The sequence below is a fragment of the Plutella xylostella genome, chromosome 29 (assembly GCF_932276165.1).
Source record: "Plutella xylostella chromosome 29, ilPluXylo3.1, whole genome shotgun sequence".
Taxonomy (NCBI): domain Eukaryota; kingdom Metazoa; phylum Arthropoda; class Insecta; order Lepidoptera; family Plutellidae; genus Plutella; species Plutella xylostella.
The window spans coordinates 2682427-2697921 of NC_064009.1; the positions used below are offsets into that span (position 1 = coordinate 2682427).

General features: G+C 35.9%; 2 protein-coding genes across 2 annotated transcripts in view; one reads left to right on the plus strand and one right to left on the minus strand.

Moving 5' to 3' along the window:
• The window catches only part of LOC105388958 (GTP-binding protein REM 1), a 93141-nt gene that overhangs the window by 65835 nt on the left and 11811 nt on the right, over positions 1 to 15495 (minus strand). The gene's annotated exons all lie outside the window — the stretch shown is intronic.
• LOC119692955 lies at positions 1882 to 4306 on the plus strand. Its single transcript, XM_048631859.1, has 2 exons — positions 1882 to 2151; positions 2896 to 4306. The coding sequence occupies exon 2, from the start codon at positions 2905 to 2907 to the stop codon at positions 4210 to 4212; it is 1308 nt and encodes a 435-aa protein (XP_048487816.1). The 5' UTR covers positions 1882 to 2151; positions 2896 to 2904; the 3' UTR covers positions 4213 to 4306.

Here is a 15495-nt window from a genome sequence, read left to right on the forward strand (position 1 = left end):
ATATATTTTCTTTATTCCACAACATTTTCAAGTGTCTGCTTATTATGTTCAACCGACCAACTCATTTCTATTTCTACCATAGATGACACAATGTCTTCTTATAAAAAAAAATTGCAAAAATCATTTTCGATCGAGTATCGCCATGACGTTTTTTTTACTCTTATAATTTCGTTCGTTCGTTTTTATTTTCAATTATCTCAGAATAGAGATATTGATCTGGAAAAGGTGTTGTACGTGCTTTTCTTGTATCTGGAACTCCTACCAACACCAAATGGCCCCAATTTTTTTAAATATTTTATTTAGAATTTGATCTAAATAGTAACGTTTTCGTTTTTACTGAACTTCAATATTGCAGACGGCGTCATTGAGTAGGTAGTCTTTTTCGTTTAGGAGTAATTTGGTGCTGGTATATTGCCACTGGAACTTTTTCATTTCTCGTGGTGTATGATGTTACTATTACTATGGCTATTGGTGGAATCGGCACAGCCCGTAGGCACATAATTACCTACTATGTCAGAAATTATACGCCTGTATTTGTTAGGGATGAAGTCTCTGTATCGCGTGTACACCTGCATAAACATTATGTACAATGCAATGTATATAGTATTTACAATGTTTGCACGTGGCTACTAGCTGTGTTTTATATTTGACTTTGTATTTTCTGAGTAGAAATATCAGTTCAACTCTGTAAGTTAAACTACAGATTTTTCTACTTTATTGCGATATGAATTCGACGGCTGTGTGGTGTAGTGTAGTGGTGAGCGGGCCAGGGGTCACTAGCCCTGACTGCTATGGCGAAGGTCCCGGTCTCGATTCCCGGTTGGGGCAGATATTTGTTTAAAGACAGATATTTGTACTCGGGTTTTGGGTGTTGATATTTATATTAAGTATGTATCTATCTATGTATTTACATATGTAGATATATTAGCTGTCCGACACCCATACAGGTTCTGCCTAGCTTGGGGTCGGATGGCCGTGTGTGAGATGTCCCCACATATTTATATTCATTTGTTTATTTAATTTGAACCCAGCCGAGGAAAGAGTGATTATTTGTGTTACATACATTATGTTCGTATACAGTGTTCCGTAAAGGTTTAAGCCTATTAATAACTGTAAAAATTATAAATGGCGGCGTAATCGGTACATACATAAAAAATACATACAGACAAATTGGGAACCTCTTCCTTTTTTCGAAGTCGGTTTAAAATACTGTAAGCTAACCTTGGCAGCGTAATCTGAAAAGCTGCGAACAGAAGCTCTGTTTAGATGTCGAACACTTTTTTCTCACTATAGCAACTATAAATCACTTTGAAGGTTAAAAATAAATTTAGCGAAAAGCTACCAATTTAACCGCAAAGTAAACAAATGAAGGAGGAAGTTTACTCTGAAGCGGCTGTAACGTTCACTATTAGCCTGTTGCTAATCCGTGCACCATCAGGTATGTGTACTTTGAACGTTTATTAAAACTTAAAGAGATGAAAACGAAAATGGGTCTATTCTATTATCTGTGGGGGAGTAATTACCTGCACCTGCATTGCGATTCTGTAAAATCAGACATCTCACTTCGATCTTCATTGATGTCGATTCTGAAGGCAGAAATTCTAATTTTAACGCTGTCAAACTAAAAAATTTGCTCTAGCATAAAATGACATTTACGGAAACAATCATAGAGTCGAATTTTAAACAAAGAAATTAAGGTTTTGACAGCACTAAATTTAGAATTTCTGCCTTCAGAATCGACATCAGTGTCCCTTCACTTTTTACTGTGTATATGTTCATCTCATACATTATTTGTCAAAATCTCGAAATTCGATGTGTCAATTTGAAAACTCACTCCTGTAAGGCACGAAATTAATTCAGTATTAATCTAATGTTATGATTCCAGAATATCATTTGACTAACTCTGCTGCGTGAGCGGATGAGGCAGTCCGAATCGTTGATTCGTTCATTCGTTCAAACTGGATCATTCGTTCACTTGGTGGGGGAACAATTCGTGACAGGCAGTTGGTCTTGCGCCGGCATAGCGAACGGTTGACTAAGTTGTGTCCGAGAATAATTATTGTGATCATTGTGATATATTTGGTGAAGTGTTGTGTTGCATAATAAAAGGTGTATACTCATACCCAGGAGTTTTATTAAATTTCGGAAGTGGTAAGTCCATGCCTACTTATTTTTACTTGAGCATGAAATTATATCCTAAAAGACATTAGATCTTACTTATTTAATCCACTTATTACGTGATTTAAAAACAAAATGATTACTTTCAATAGGATTGTGTTTACGCTACGTAAACATAACTTTTGATATTTTTACATGTATTCAAAAGTTGTAACAAAAAAAAAAAAAAAAAAAATACATATTAAACAAATACGAACATAATATTATATGCCAAGTTATAAACGTGCTTAAATTCTTTTAGTTCGTGGTTTCATAAGTGATTTTTAGTTGTGTTATTTTTTTATTTTTTTTTCTAATTGAAATGTGCCTTGTGAATTCATAAAGTGCATGGTGGTATTTTAGTGTCGTATTGTATTATTACATTATTGAAATATTGATACCATAGTTAATCATAAGTTATCAACAATAATTTTATAGTGCTTAATTATTCATATTGCAAACTACTATTTGTTCCTGTGTTATTATAATTGTTAAATATAATTAGAGACGCTGAATAGATACACCTAGGTCCTTGTATAGGTACCTCTTCAGAGAACTAAGCTTGGTTAGCTTCTATTTAGTTTTTTTTTAAATAATAAAAACAAATGAGTCATTAATTTATAGGTAGGTACTATTTTAAAGTGATTAGGTATCGTGAATTAAATAAAAAAATAAATAAAATAAAATATGAAGTTTATTTAATAGTTCCATACTAATGTTTTGGTTTTTGTGTGCGAGTTCCAGATAATGCCCGGTGATAATGAAAGTTCGCTTCGGCGTTTGGCGACGCCTTCCCCTGGGCACCGTGATGAGACCGGAAGGCGCAGCCGCAGCCGCAGCCGCCGTGACGCCCGGAGTCGGAGCAGTCGCGGTGAGCGGGACCGCGGCCGCAGCCAGAGCTTCCGTGATCGGGAGAAGGAATTGAAGCTGCAGCAGGAACGGGTTCGTAGATTAGAGCTAGAACTTGAGAGAGAGAGAAGTGTGCGACAGTCGCGTCAGCGCTCGCGTCGGTACTCGCCTCGACCTTCACGGCAGCGCTCCCCGGAGCCCGAGCGGCTGCAAAATCGTGCTTCTGAGTTACCTCGAGATTCTTCCGCACGTCGAAGTCCCCATCGACGTAGCGATGACAATAATAGACGTTCACGATCTCGATCACGTGTTGGTGGGCGATGTGACGTTCCGCGAGTTACGCCGCCACTACGCGATAATACCCCTTCGTTCACGGCCGGTGATGTGGCCGATATTATAAACTCATTGAGACAGTGCAAACCTCAGCCGTCACCAGCAAGCACTCCCGTTTTAAATTCTAATCAAGCACACAATAAAAACATTTTGCCGGACTTTGACCCTTCTTCGAAGAATCAAAGGATAGATGTGTGGCTTAAGAAGGTAAACGAAAGTGCTGCTGTTTACGGCTGGGACGAAAGAATCACCGTGTATTTTGCTATGCAAAAGCTCCAGGGGCTGGCCAAAGTCTGGTACGAGGGATTAAACTCTATATTATTTAGCTGGTCTGAATGGCAAACCAAATTAATAAACGCATTCCCTTGTGAACAGAATTATGGCCAGGCCCTGGAAGACATGTTAAAGAGAAAAAGTAGATTTAATGAACCCATCGAACTGTACTTTTATGAGAAGTTAGCTCTCGTGAACCAATGTGACATAGACGGCAAGCGAGCAGTGGATTGCATCATACATGGGCTAAGCGATAAAACTATTAAAACGAGTGCGCTATCTTTGAGATGCACGAACCCTGAACAGTTATTACAATTTCTAATGAGCAATAAGGAAACTAATTATTTTGTAGAGCGTAATATGGGACAGAAAAATCACACTAATGATAGCCAATCTAGTAGTTCAGATAGTCGTCCGCCGCCGAACAAGACTGAAAGGTCGCAGTTCACTTTCTCGTGCTTCAATTGCAAGGAACGCGGTCACCCTTTCTTTAAGTGCCCGAAACCTCTCATTAAGTGCACTCAGTGTGATAAATTTGGTCACACTGCTGACAAGTGCAATTCCAAACCATCTCAGGAAAACAAAGGGGGCCAATCCTGAAAAAAATCAAAAAAAAAACCAGTAAATGATGATGGGCACAAATATATGGAAGCTGGGACCAGCACCAATGGAAATGAGTGATACGTCGTTGAAAGGGTATTTTTTTTTTTGCAGAATATGAATAACGGAAGCGCTAGTCTTGATTTACTGTCCAATTAGAATAATCGTACCTTGAAAGTTTTTATATTTTATGTCTGCAATTTTAATGTTTTTGTTAGTTTTTCACATTCATTTTAAATTTTTTTAACAAAATGATCATCATTCATATAATATTATATTTGTTTATTATCTCAGTAAATAAAACCAGTTGAAAGTAATTTCTCCAATTTCAATAATACGTATTTACGTGTATTACGCCCTAACTGTCATCAGGAGAGAGAGTGCAATGCCATAGAAAAATACTTCCTTCCGACGAATATATTTCAAAATGGACAACTTATACGGATTTGTCGTCATAATACTTTTTTTGCTCACGATGTGTGTCTCATCTTTATTGGACATAGGTCCCAAAACGCCCATTGTCATTTCCACGTCTACGCCGAATTCCGCAGTCCAGGGTTTCATAGACTTAGTTCACACTGTAGGGTTGCTGCTATTCCCGGTCTGACTAGTTAAAGAAATAAACGTAAAACCACTGTCGCTGCTGACAGAATGTTTTCATGGGTTCACGTGGCGGCTCTAGAAGTTAATAATGATAACGAATCTGACGATGTTAGTATTGAATATGCAAAAGATGAACAACCTTAAAATAGTGTATATATCACTATGTATTTTATTTATAATGTGTGATACTGTGAAACGATGTTTTATTTTCTTTTTGTTGATTGTTTAATATCAAGTGTACTAAGGAAAATAATTTTGGTTTTGTTTGTTTTACCTAATTAGTTACGAACTGTGTTCGAAATGTTTAAGGTGTATAAGGTTACTTACTTCCTGTTATATGACATATGAATCCAAATGAAGACTTAATTAATAATGAATTGAGTCTCAATTATGATATCTTGAAGTATGCGAGAAATGAATGGTTCGCTATTTTAGATTGTCTGTGAGAAATGAAGGGTTCACATGACAATCATTTTCCAGTTAGATATCATGACCTTACGATAAATGAATGATTCGTTTTGGTCATGTAAAATGTGAGAAATGAATGGTTCGCTATTTCAGATTGATTGTCTGTGAGAAATGAAGGGTTCACATGACAATCATTTTCCAGTTAGATATCATGACCTTACGATAAATGAATGATTCGTTTTGGTCATGTAAAATGTGAGAAATGAATGGTTCGCTATTTCAGATTGATTGTCTGTGAGAAATGAAGGGTTCACATGACAATCATTTTCCAGTTAGATATCATGACCTTGCGATAAATGAATGATTCGTCTTGGTCATGTAAAAATGTGAGAAATGAAGGGTTCACATTTTATTTATATTCTCGCGAGAAATGAAGGGTTCGCGAGGATATATTTTATATTATTATATTATAATACAAAAAGTGTACTGATGTTAAAGTAATATAAATTACTTAACTAAAACTAAAATAACACTTTAAATTAAAAACGAAATTTCTAACTTACAACTAAGTATATAAACAAAAATATAACGAATTAAATGATGATTGTAGACATATTTGGTTATTTTGAAATAATATGATAATTATGTTAGTAAGATTGATGTAATTTGTCTTTATAGAAGTAAGTAGTTTAAATATCTTTGTACCCGACTGCCTCACGAATTTTTCACCGAATGTAAGGCACGAAACCCGTGTATGAGGACATACACGAGGTCAGGATGGTCGAATGTAAGGCACGAAATTAATTCAGTATTAATCTAATGTTATGATTCCAGAATATCATTTGACTAACTCTGCTGCGTGAGCGGATGAGGCAGTCCGAATCGTTGATTCGTTCATTCGTTCAAACTGGATCATTCGTTCACTTGGTGGGGGAACAATTCGTGACAGGCAGTTGGTCTTGCGCCGGCATAGCGAACGGTTGACTAAGTTGTGTCCGAGAATAATTATTGTGATCATTGTGATATATTTGGTGAAGTGTTGTGTTGCATAATAAAAGGTGTATACTCATACCCAGGAGTTTTATTAAACTCCAGATTCAAAATCGAGTTTTGACAATTTGCATATCCCCAAGGTCTAAACTGCCTTCCTAAGCTTGGACCATTTCCCACCACGCTGGTCCACTGCGGGTTGGTGGGTGCACATACCTAGATGTGCTAAATCTGGATATGCAGGTTTTCTCACGATGTTTTCCTTCACCGTAACATACATTGTACTTAAGTTAAAAGAACCCATTGGTACATGTCAGCACCGGGATTCGAACCCGCATCTCTGGCGAGAGAAGCGGGTAGGGTAGTAAGTCAAAGTAGACTGTAAATACTGTATTGTAGGTAAAGAATATAATTTGCGGGCTATGTGGAATTTAATACTTTCAACAAGCTAGCACGTGAATAGCTACGTTACGTAGTCAAGTACCTACTATCCTTTCTTAAACATTATTTCAACAATCAAGGTTCATTTTTCTTTAATTTCAACTCGACTTGTTATGAAACATTTTAATAAAGCCTTATTTTACTCTTGAGCTCCTCACTTTGTACATCATACCTCACGAAGTAATTTTGTGAAAAATGATCATTCTTCCAGGAAAAAGGAATTTTGAATAATGTTTTTTTCTAAGTTTTTTCTTAAAAAAACATGTCACAGGCGGTGGCAAGAATGTAGGATGTATTTTTTCTAATAAAGCTGCGTACACACCGGGCCAACGAAGGCCAACGAACGGGTTTCGTTGGCCTTCGTTGCTGCAATCTGCCCTGTATTATGTATGATAAATATCCATCGTTGGGATAACCGTTGGCGTTCGCTGGGCGTTCGTTGGCCCGGTGTGTACGCAGCTTCAGTAGAATATTCTTCTTAGTAAACTATATTTCACATTAAGTACAACAACAAAAAGTTCTGAACAAAAGTTTTTGCAATGCCATGGTAAGTTAATTACTGTGTTTGAGGAGTGTGTAGTATTTAGGCATTATGTTTAGGTCTTTTAATACTTTTTTCTGGCCTGTATATTGAAAATGTATTGATAGAGTCCGTACGCAAACAAAACTTTACTAAGTTGAACTGATTTAATCAATAAGAAGTATCACATTGTCGTCATCAGTGTCAAAAATTAGGGATACGAATTAAGAATAATGGCACTTTTTTTAGATAACACTATCTAAATGTATTTAATTAAAAGATAAAAAAACTGATATTTGTACAGATCTATAAAACTTGGTCATAAAAAATGAGTATTCCGTTTTTAATTTAAAATCTTCTGACATCGACCATCATATCCGAACGAGCCGTGTAACGAACACTTCAGAGTGCTTCAGACATTTCTGAGGCCTTTGATAGTTCCAACCAAAGAGGCTGTATACTCTGCGGCCTCCTTATTTCTAACCATAGACTAGTAGAGTGGAGAGTGACATTTCCGTTCGCCGCACCGCTGGCATTTAAATATGGAAGCTACGCTAGTGTAACGGTCGCGTGATGAATAAATATTTATTCTCATGCAGCTCTTCACGAGCAGTGGAGCCGAATTGTTTTGTATTTTTAAATTATTATTATAGAATTACGACTATTATGAACATAAAAGTGTAGAAGGTACAAAACGCAGACTATTTTGTTTTTTTTTTTCAAAAACTAGTTACCTACACCACAGAGGACCAGCATGGTGGGAAATGCTCCAAGAGTTAGGAAGATAGTTTAGACCTTGAGGATATGGACAAAGGTTCCATTCGAGACAGTCAATACAGGTACTTACCTCCACAGATAATACACTCAATGACAAGGTTCCACTGAGAAAAGCACCAAATTACTCCTAAAGGAAACAACACGCACTCACGCCTTGTACTAATGTACTCCCTTGCGGGGTAGGCAGAGGTGCATTGCTGCACCCACTTTTCGCCAGAGTGTTATGTTAGTCCCAATGTAATAGGGGGCGGGCCTATATATTGCCATTTTACGGGCACATCAAAGACCCGAGAACAAATATCTGTGTTTAAACAAATATTTGCCCCAGCCGGGAATCGAACCCGGGACCATCGGCTCAGTAGTCAGGGTCACTAACCACTACGCCATTCGGTCGTCCTAAAGGAAAAGGTTAGCTTAATGATGCCTTCCGCAACATTGAAGTACAGTGCCACAAACTTATCTGTTCCGGTGACAGCTCACGAAAATGTGTAATATTTCTTCATTCTATAAGATTTTAAGTTTGCCAGTAGTGGTTATTCGCTCTTATGGTTTCAATAAACCCATCTAATCTATATAAATATAAAATTCATTAGTAAATAATGAGATATGGATCAATTTAGTTCGCTCTCACCGGAACAGATAAGTTTGGCGCACTGTACATTATTTAACAGAGCAGGATATTACTAACTAACAACTGAAATATTTTGTCCAATTATTTAGTAAAATGTTTGAAAAAAATTGAGTTGTTTGATGTCGGAATTTTATGAGTGGAACTTTTTCATTGCACGTGAGTGTAGAATAGAAGATACCAATTTAATAGATTTGTACTAAAAAAAGCGTAAAATTTAATGAACACTGGATAAAATAAATTGATTGAGTAATTTCTAAACGTAAACTTGACTTTTTGAGTGTTCCCGTAAATTGCATCGCATCAGTATGTCCTGGAGCTGAAAGCTAATATTGGATATAGTGTTCGCCCGACACGGCTGTTAAGCGCCGAACAATGGCTGGACCGGGGCAATATGCCCGGGACGACGTCATCAACTACCATTAATCGGTTTGGGGATCTTTTCCACTACTTATACAGGGTGTCCCGAAAGGTTACGTAGGTTTGGTTGCGATTTTCTCAAATTGATATATAAAAAGCTAGCAAAATTGGCAAACTAAGTGTTTTTTTTTTTGAGAAAATGCTTTGTTTCTGTTAAATACGTAGATGGGTTTTATTTAAACATTTTTTCTGGTGACCCTTTTGACCACACGATGATGATGTTTCTGGTCTCACTGGACACCGGTTTAAACTAGACATAATATACTGAACAAAGTCCTTGACATTCGGGTGAGTTTAAATTATGCAGATGAATATGTAACGATACCCAAAAAATATAAATACTATGAACATATTAGTCTATTATACTACAATAATTCCTTGGCCTAGTAGAAATATGCCCGTATTAACAATATTGACCGAACATTTACGATGTACCTATACCTATATATACCTACCTTACCGATAGTGGGACAGTTAATAATATGTTTACTAGAATCGAGACATTCACTCACTCAGATTTCAGGAAAGGTGGAAAATATTGTTTTTGGAATCGGATCTCTCTTAATGTTGTGATTTCGAATAGAAATAGACACGCTCGATTATAGCATTTATGATTCAGCGCACCTGCAGGGCGATCACGAACAATATAGAATCGAATGCGAGTGCGACAAGTGGCAACTTGACAGCACTTTCGAACACTTTTTAGGGTTCCGTAGCCAAAATGGCAAAAACGGAACCCTTATAGTTTCGTAATGTCCGTCTGTCCGTCTGTCCGTCTGTCCGTCTGTCACAGCCGATTTACTCGGAAACTATAAGTACTACAGTGATGAAATTTGATGGGAATATGTGTTGTATGAACCGCTACAAAAATATGACACTAAATAGTAAAAAAAAGAATTAGGGGTGGGGCCATGTAACTGAGGGATGAATTTTTTTTTTTCGATGTACATACCCGTGTGGGGTATCAATGGAAAGGTCTTTTAAAATGATATAAAGTTTTCTAAAAAACATTTTTCTTAAAGTGAACGGTTTTTGAGATATCAGCTCTCAAAGTCGTAAAAAGTATGTCCCCCCCCCCTCTATTTTTATAACTACGGGGTATAAAATTCTAAAAAAAATAGAGGTGACGCATGCTAATTAACTCTTTCAACGATTTTTGGTTTGATCAAAGTATCTCTTATAGTTTTTGAGATAGGTTGATTTAACTGTAATTTTGCTGCTACGGAACCCTTTGTGCGCGAGCCCGACTCGCACTTGGCCGGTTTTTACCTATCAAATTGACAGTTGTCGCACTCGCATTCGAGCTAAAAATAGAGGTGATGCATGCTAATTAACTCTTTCAACGATTTTTGGTTTGATCAAAGTATCTCTTATAGTTTTTGAGATAGGTTGATTTAAGCTACGGAACCCTTTGTGCGCGAGCCCGACTCGCACTTGGCCGGTTTTTTATTTTTGTCTATTGCCTTAGTCTCGAAAAAAAAACATAAATGACACTGACAAGTGACATTTAAACTTTGTTTACATGCCAACCAACAAATGGGTCATTTTCAAATGACATTGATATTTCTGATGATACAAAGTAGGTACTTATCATGTAAAAAAATAAGCAGAAGCATTTTTTCAGCTTTGTAGGCGGTGGCATGCTCTGGGACATATTAAATAGAGGTCATCTCTTAATAAGTACTAACCATTTTATATGATAAATAAAAAAAATAGTCAGAAAGTGTCAGAACAGAATTTATGAAAATGACCCAAATAAACAACAACGACTCGATAAAACGTCAACGTCAATCAAAAATGAAAGTGACAGTTACTTTGTTTTTAAATCTATAGGCTCTGATCATCAAAATGCATCGCACCTGATGCATGACGTCATCAGCACTTTTTTACTATTTTATGATTTTCTCGAAAATGATACATCCAAAAAATACAGAAACATTTTTTTTGTGGCCTTGAGAGCTAAATCTCGAAATGGTTTTCGATTTATAGCAGCTTTAGTTTTTTGAAATGTTGTCCATTTGATTAATTAACTTTACTGGTAAAGGGTAGGTACATATAAATATTTTTTTTGTGTTTCCAGTATGTATACCTATTCCAATTATGCTGGTAATTTGAAATTCTTTTTTACACTTTTTCATAAACCAGAGGTTCAAAAAGACTACCTTCATAACATTTAGGTAAGTACTATTGTAAATAACAACAATAAATAATTTTGATTTTATATTTTAACCCCCTTATTCATAGAAAAGTTACAAAACGTTTTAACTAATAAACTGTTTTGTCCCTCTCCGACAGGGAACAATTTGTTCTTTGACAGAGAGGGACAAAACAGTTTATTAGTTAAAACGTCTTGTAACTTCTCTATGAATAAGGGGGTTAAGTTGTAGGTAGAATTGCGACCCATCTCCGGCTGGTTTTGAAAGATCCTGTATCATGATACCTATTCATGATTCACGATTAATGTTTCTCATCACAAATGTGTGTGTTGTGTTCTGAGATCTTTAGATAATTTGCGGGTGAAATAATCGCTTGCTAGGGGTTTTCTCGGGTCGCTAGATATAGACAAAGGCGTCGAACTAATTTAGAACTTCACACGCCATGTTATTTTGAACTCTATTGTGAACGCAGTTTGGTAACTTGTTATGCTTTGAACTATTCAGAATTGAACTTTAATAGAAACAAAAGGACTACTCTTGATGCAGGTTTAAATATGAAGAACAGCTTTCTGTGAAATACTTATTTAAATTATTATATGTAACATTCTGGCCTAAAAATATGAAAAAAACAAATAACACTTGAAGTTTGAAAGAAAACTATTTTTTTGTTACTATTCCGAGTTTGCAGAGCGTTACGGTTCCAGTTACGGTCATTTTGTCTACTGGAAACGAAGCCTAAAAGAAGCTTGCGTAGAAAATCTAGTAATTTATATTTTAAAAGGCAATATAAGTTTTGGCAGCAAACCTCTGTGTAGGTTTCTGGCTAAAGAAAGCACAGAAAAAGTGTGCGAAGGTTAACTAGACTCTGTGAATTATGGTAGCCTTGGCTTCTAGTTATACATAGCCAATGCCATATTAAAATCTAATAGTTGAAATCATGGTTTTTGGTAGATTGGTGGTTAAAATCTAACGTCTTCAAGAAACAAGGATACCTATCTTCTTACCCCCCTTATCATAAAAAGTTACTGGTCGCTTTAGCTAATTAACTGTTTTGTCACTCTCTGACAGAGAACAATTTGTTCTTTGACAGAGAGTGACAAAACAGTTCAATAACTAAAGCGTGCAGTAACTTTTTTATGCATGAGGGGGTTCATATTTAGTAAAAAATAGGTAGGTACTAAACTAAAACATAGTAGGTACAGTAATGTTAAATTGGTTGCTATGGCTCTAGAAATTGTAAATTAAGGATACAATTGAAATTTTTGCCTCACAAATTACGATGTAATTTTCAAGGCAATTCATTCAAACTGAGAATCTAAATTAGATTTGAAATTTCTCAATCTGAATAAGAGTTTTATTACGAAAGCGTTGTCCGCAGAGTGTCGCCTATATTCGCCTTCGACGATGTGGCGGGCGATGGCGATGGCGTTCGAAAACCGAGGCTTTTATTAAAATTCCTAAACGCATTTGAGTTGATCAAAATAATCCCTTAGATACTGCAGCCGAGCCGGTGCGCGGTGTTATAATAATATGATTCGTTTGAAAAACTTATTGATTATATTATGCACTCTGGGACTAGGCGAAAATTCTTAAAATGCTTATGTGATTTTAAGCTTTAGTGTTCCGAATTATTGGACCCCTCTTTCATGTGATCGACTAAAAATTCAACTTTCTTATCAATTCGGCCATCGTGCCATGCGTTAGTTCATTTTTTGGTGTTGGCACTTTGTTTTGCAAAGTTTTGCCGGACTCTATTATACATAGTACCTAGGTATCAACTACATAATTGTATTTATAATCTCACACTCGTCACCCTGCTATCTGTTGATTGCGTGCCGGGTAGTACTTCAAAGTCATACTATAGTTCTGGAATTGGCAAAACAGATAAAAATAGATATGATGCAAATGATAAAAGTTTTGTATTCAGTGATATTGTGTAGGGAATAAAGTTATCCCATTAAACATGAAGCCACAATAAACAATGACTTTCTAAATATGTCTGTCTTGTCTATTCTTGATAATGCCAGTTTCATTTTATTTCACTAATATGTACCCGTATTCCAGATTATAAAATATATCGATGATTTCTTTATAATTGTAACGTCGACTTTAGTTCTGTTTGATTGGATTATTGGAATTCGGCACTGAAATTTCGAAGATGAAAGTGTATGTCGATGTGCTGAGTCGTCGGATCAGAACATTTCTGAATAGTGAGTGTCGAAGTTCAGTTGCAGACCCATTGTAAATAAATATGTACAGTCAGCTGCATAAGTAGCTATACACTTTTGTACCTTGTCAAATTGACAAACTGCCCGTTCAGTCATTGACGGTTTGGTAAGTAAGGTAAGACTTATGCAGCTGACCGTACTTACGACAGAATATAACTTTATTGAAAAACATATAACATAAACAACGTTACGAAGTAAGAGTAAGCACAACAGGCAGCCTTATTGCTAAAAGCGATCTCTTCCAGGCAACCTTTGGTTGAGTGAATATTAATGTTTTCAAATTTCAACTTGTGCATATTATAATGTCATGCCAATGTCTTTGAGTTCTCACCGAAATTGTCTCGTGTGAACAATAACATTTCTAAGGTCCCTACAGTGAAATAAAGCATCTCATAAATGTATTATTAGATAGACCCCCCCCCTCTTCACACCTTTTGTTTGCGGTCTCCATTATGTAAACTACATGGAGAGATCTATTGTCTATGCCTGGCCGCCATTTTGTGGAATCTAAGCGTTCATTTTTCATCTTTTCACTTCATTTTGTAAGTTAATTATAGAGCTTCCACTATGTTATTGTATTTTAGACGTTTCCGGTTTTCCTTTGCAGTCGTCAAATATGTATGGGATTTCGTATATCAAAAAACCAATAATATAATGTACTTACAGAGTATAGTTAACTCATTTTGATATCCTTACCAACAGCAGCTTAATGTAGCGTTTAAATAATGCTTGGTTGCCACTTTATGGGTTTGTTTTGTATTATAACATAACATTTCCAGCACTTTTGATGTTAAGTAAGGATAGAAGAAATAAAAGTGTGATAGGTAGGTATATGGCAATATAATTTTATGATTTTCATTCTACTTGTAACTTTCACGAATCAAATAGTTTAAATGCACGACTCTGACTGTGAAAATTGAATGCAGGCATCCTTTATGTTCCTGAGTTTTATACTTAAACTGTTAAACTTATCCGTTAAACTTGAAACTTGGGATACTTTGAAAGTTACAATGCTTTCAGTAGGTAAAGTCTAAATTAGGTACATCTGAAGAGTCATCCTGATCGAATAAACACAGGTTTGGGCTTAGGCTAACTGTACGGAACGACTGAAGACATTATAGTTTATAGTTAGTCTTCTTTGTAAATAGTACATAGAAATATCCAGATAGAGTAGTAAGCCCGATCATCCACGCGAAGGTTCTGGAATATTCCATTGTTTTCCTGAAGTTTTCATAATGTTCTAGACTTATAGGTATAGAATTAATAGTTCGACAATAGTCCAGAAGGTTCTAGAACAATGGCCAGGGAATGTTCCATAACGTCCGCGAACCTTCTAGTCGCTAAGTTACATAGGTACTTATAGTTGTTCGTTGTATTGTTTACGTTTGTACCTACTTTGGTAATAATAATAAATAGTGTGACCTCGGGTATCTCTGGAATATTCGGGAACATCGCTCGCCGGACTATATAAAGGGATGGGTCCGGCGAATAATAGTCAGTCTAATAGTAACCACAGAGTACATTAATTATTCTGAGAATAGAGCTATCAGTCACACGATGATATCAGCGCCAGCTGTAGATGTGCCCAGGAACTAAATTTCATATATGTATATATAGCACTAATGGTAATACATAGGTATTTTGATTTATTTCTAGCTATTTGTATCTATTAAATACCTACGTGAATAAAATAACGGGGATAAATTAATACATCAGGATAAGGTTTTCGACATTTATTTCTTTTTTTATAATACTCCACACAGGCTTTCTTAATATGGTCTGGGCTATTAACTTCCGTACTCGTCCCATTTAATATTTTATTAACATCGCGACACCAATTATTAATAAAAAATCTGAAACACAGCTCAAAAATGAATTCTATCAATTGTTTTTTATGTACTGGGCAGGTCAAGAAGGCAAAATCTGTATTTATATAATATAATGTTTTTAAGTAATTAGTAATTTCTTTGACATCACTTTTATTTTCTAAAATATACGTTGAGATGTCTTGTATCGTCGAAAACAACTTTATCACACTCATGGAAGGGTAGGTAAGTGATGACCGAGTGGTGGAAAATTCCCGAATTTTTATGTATTCATTCGGTTCGTTGC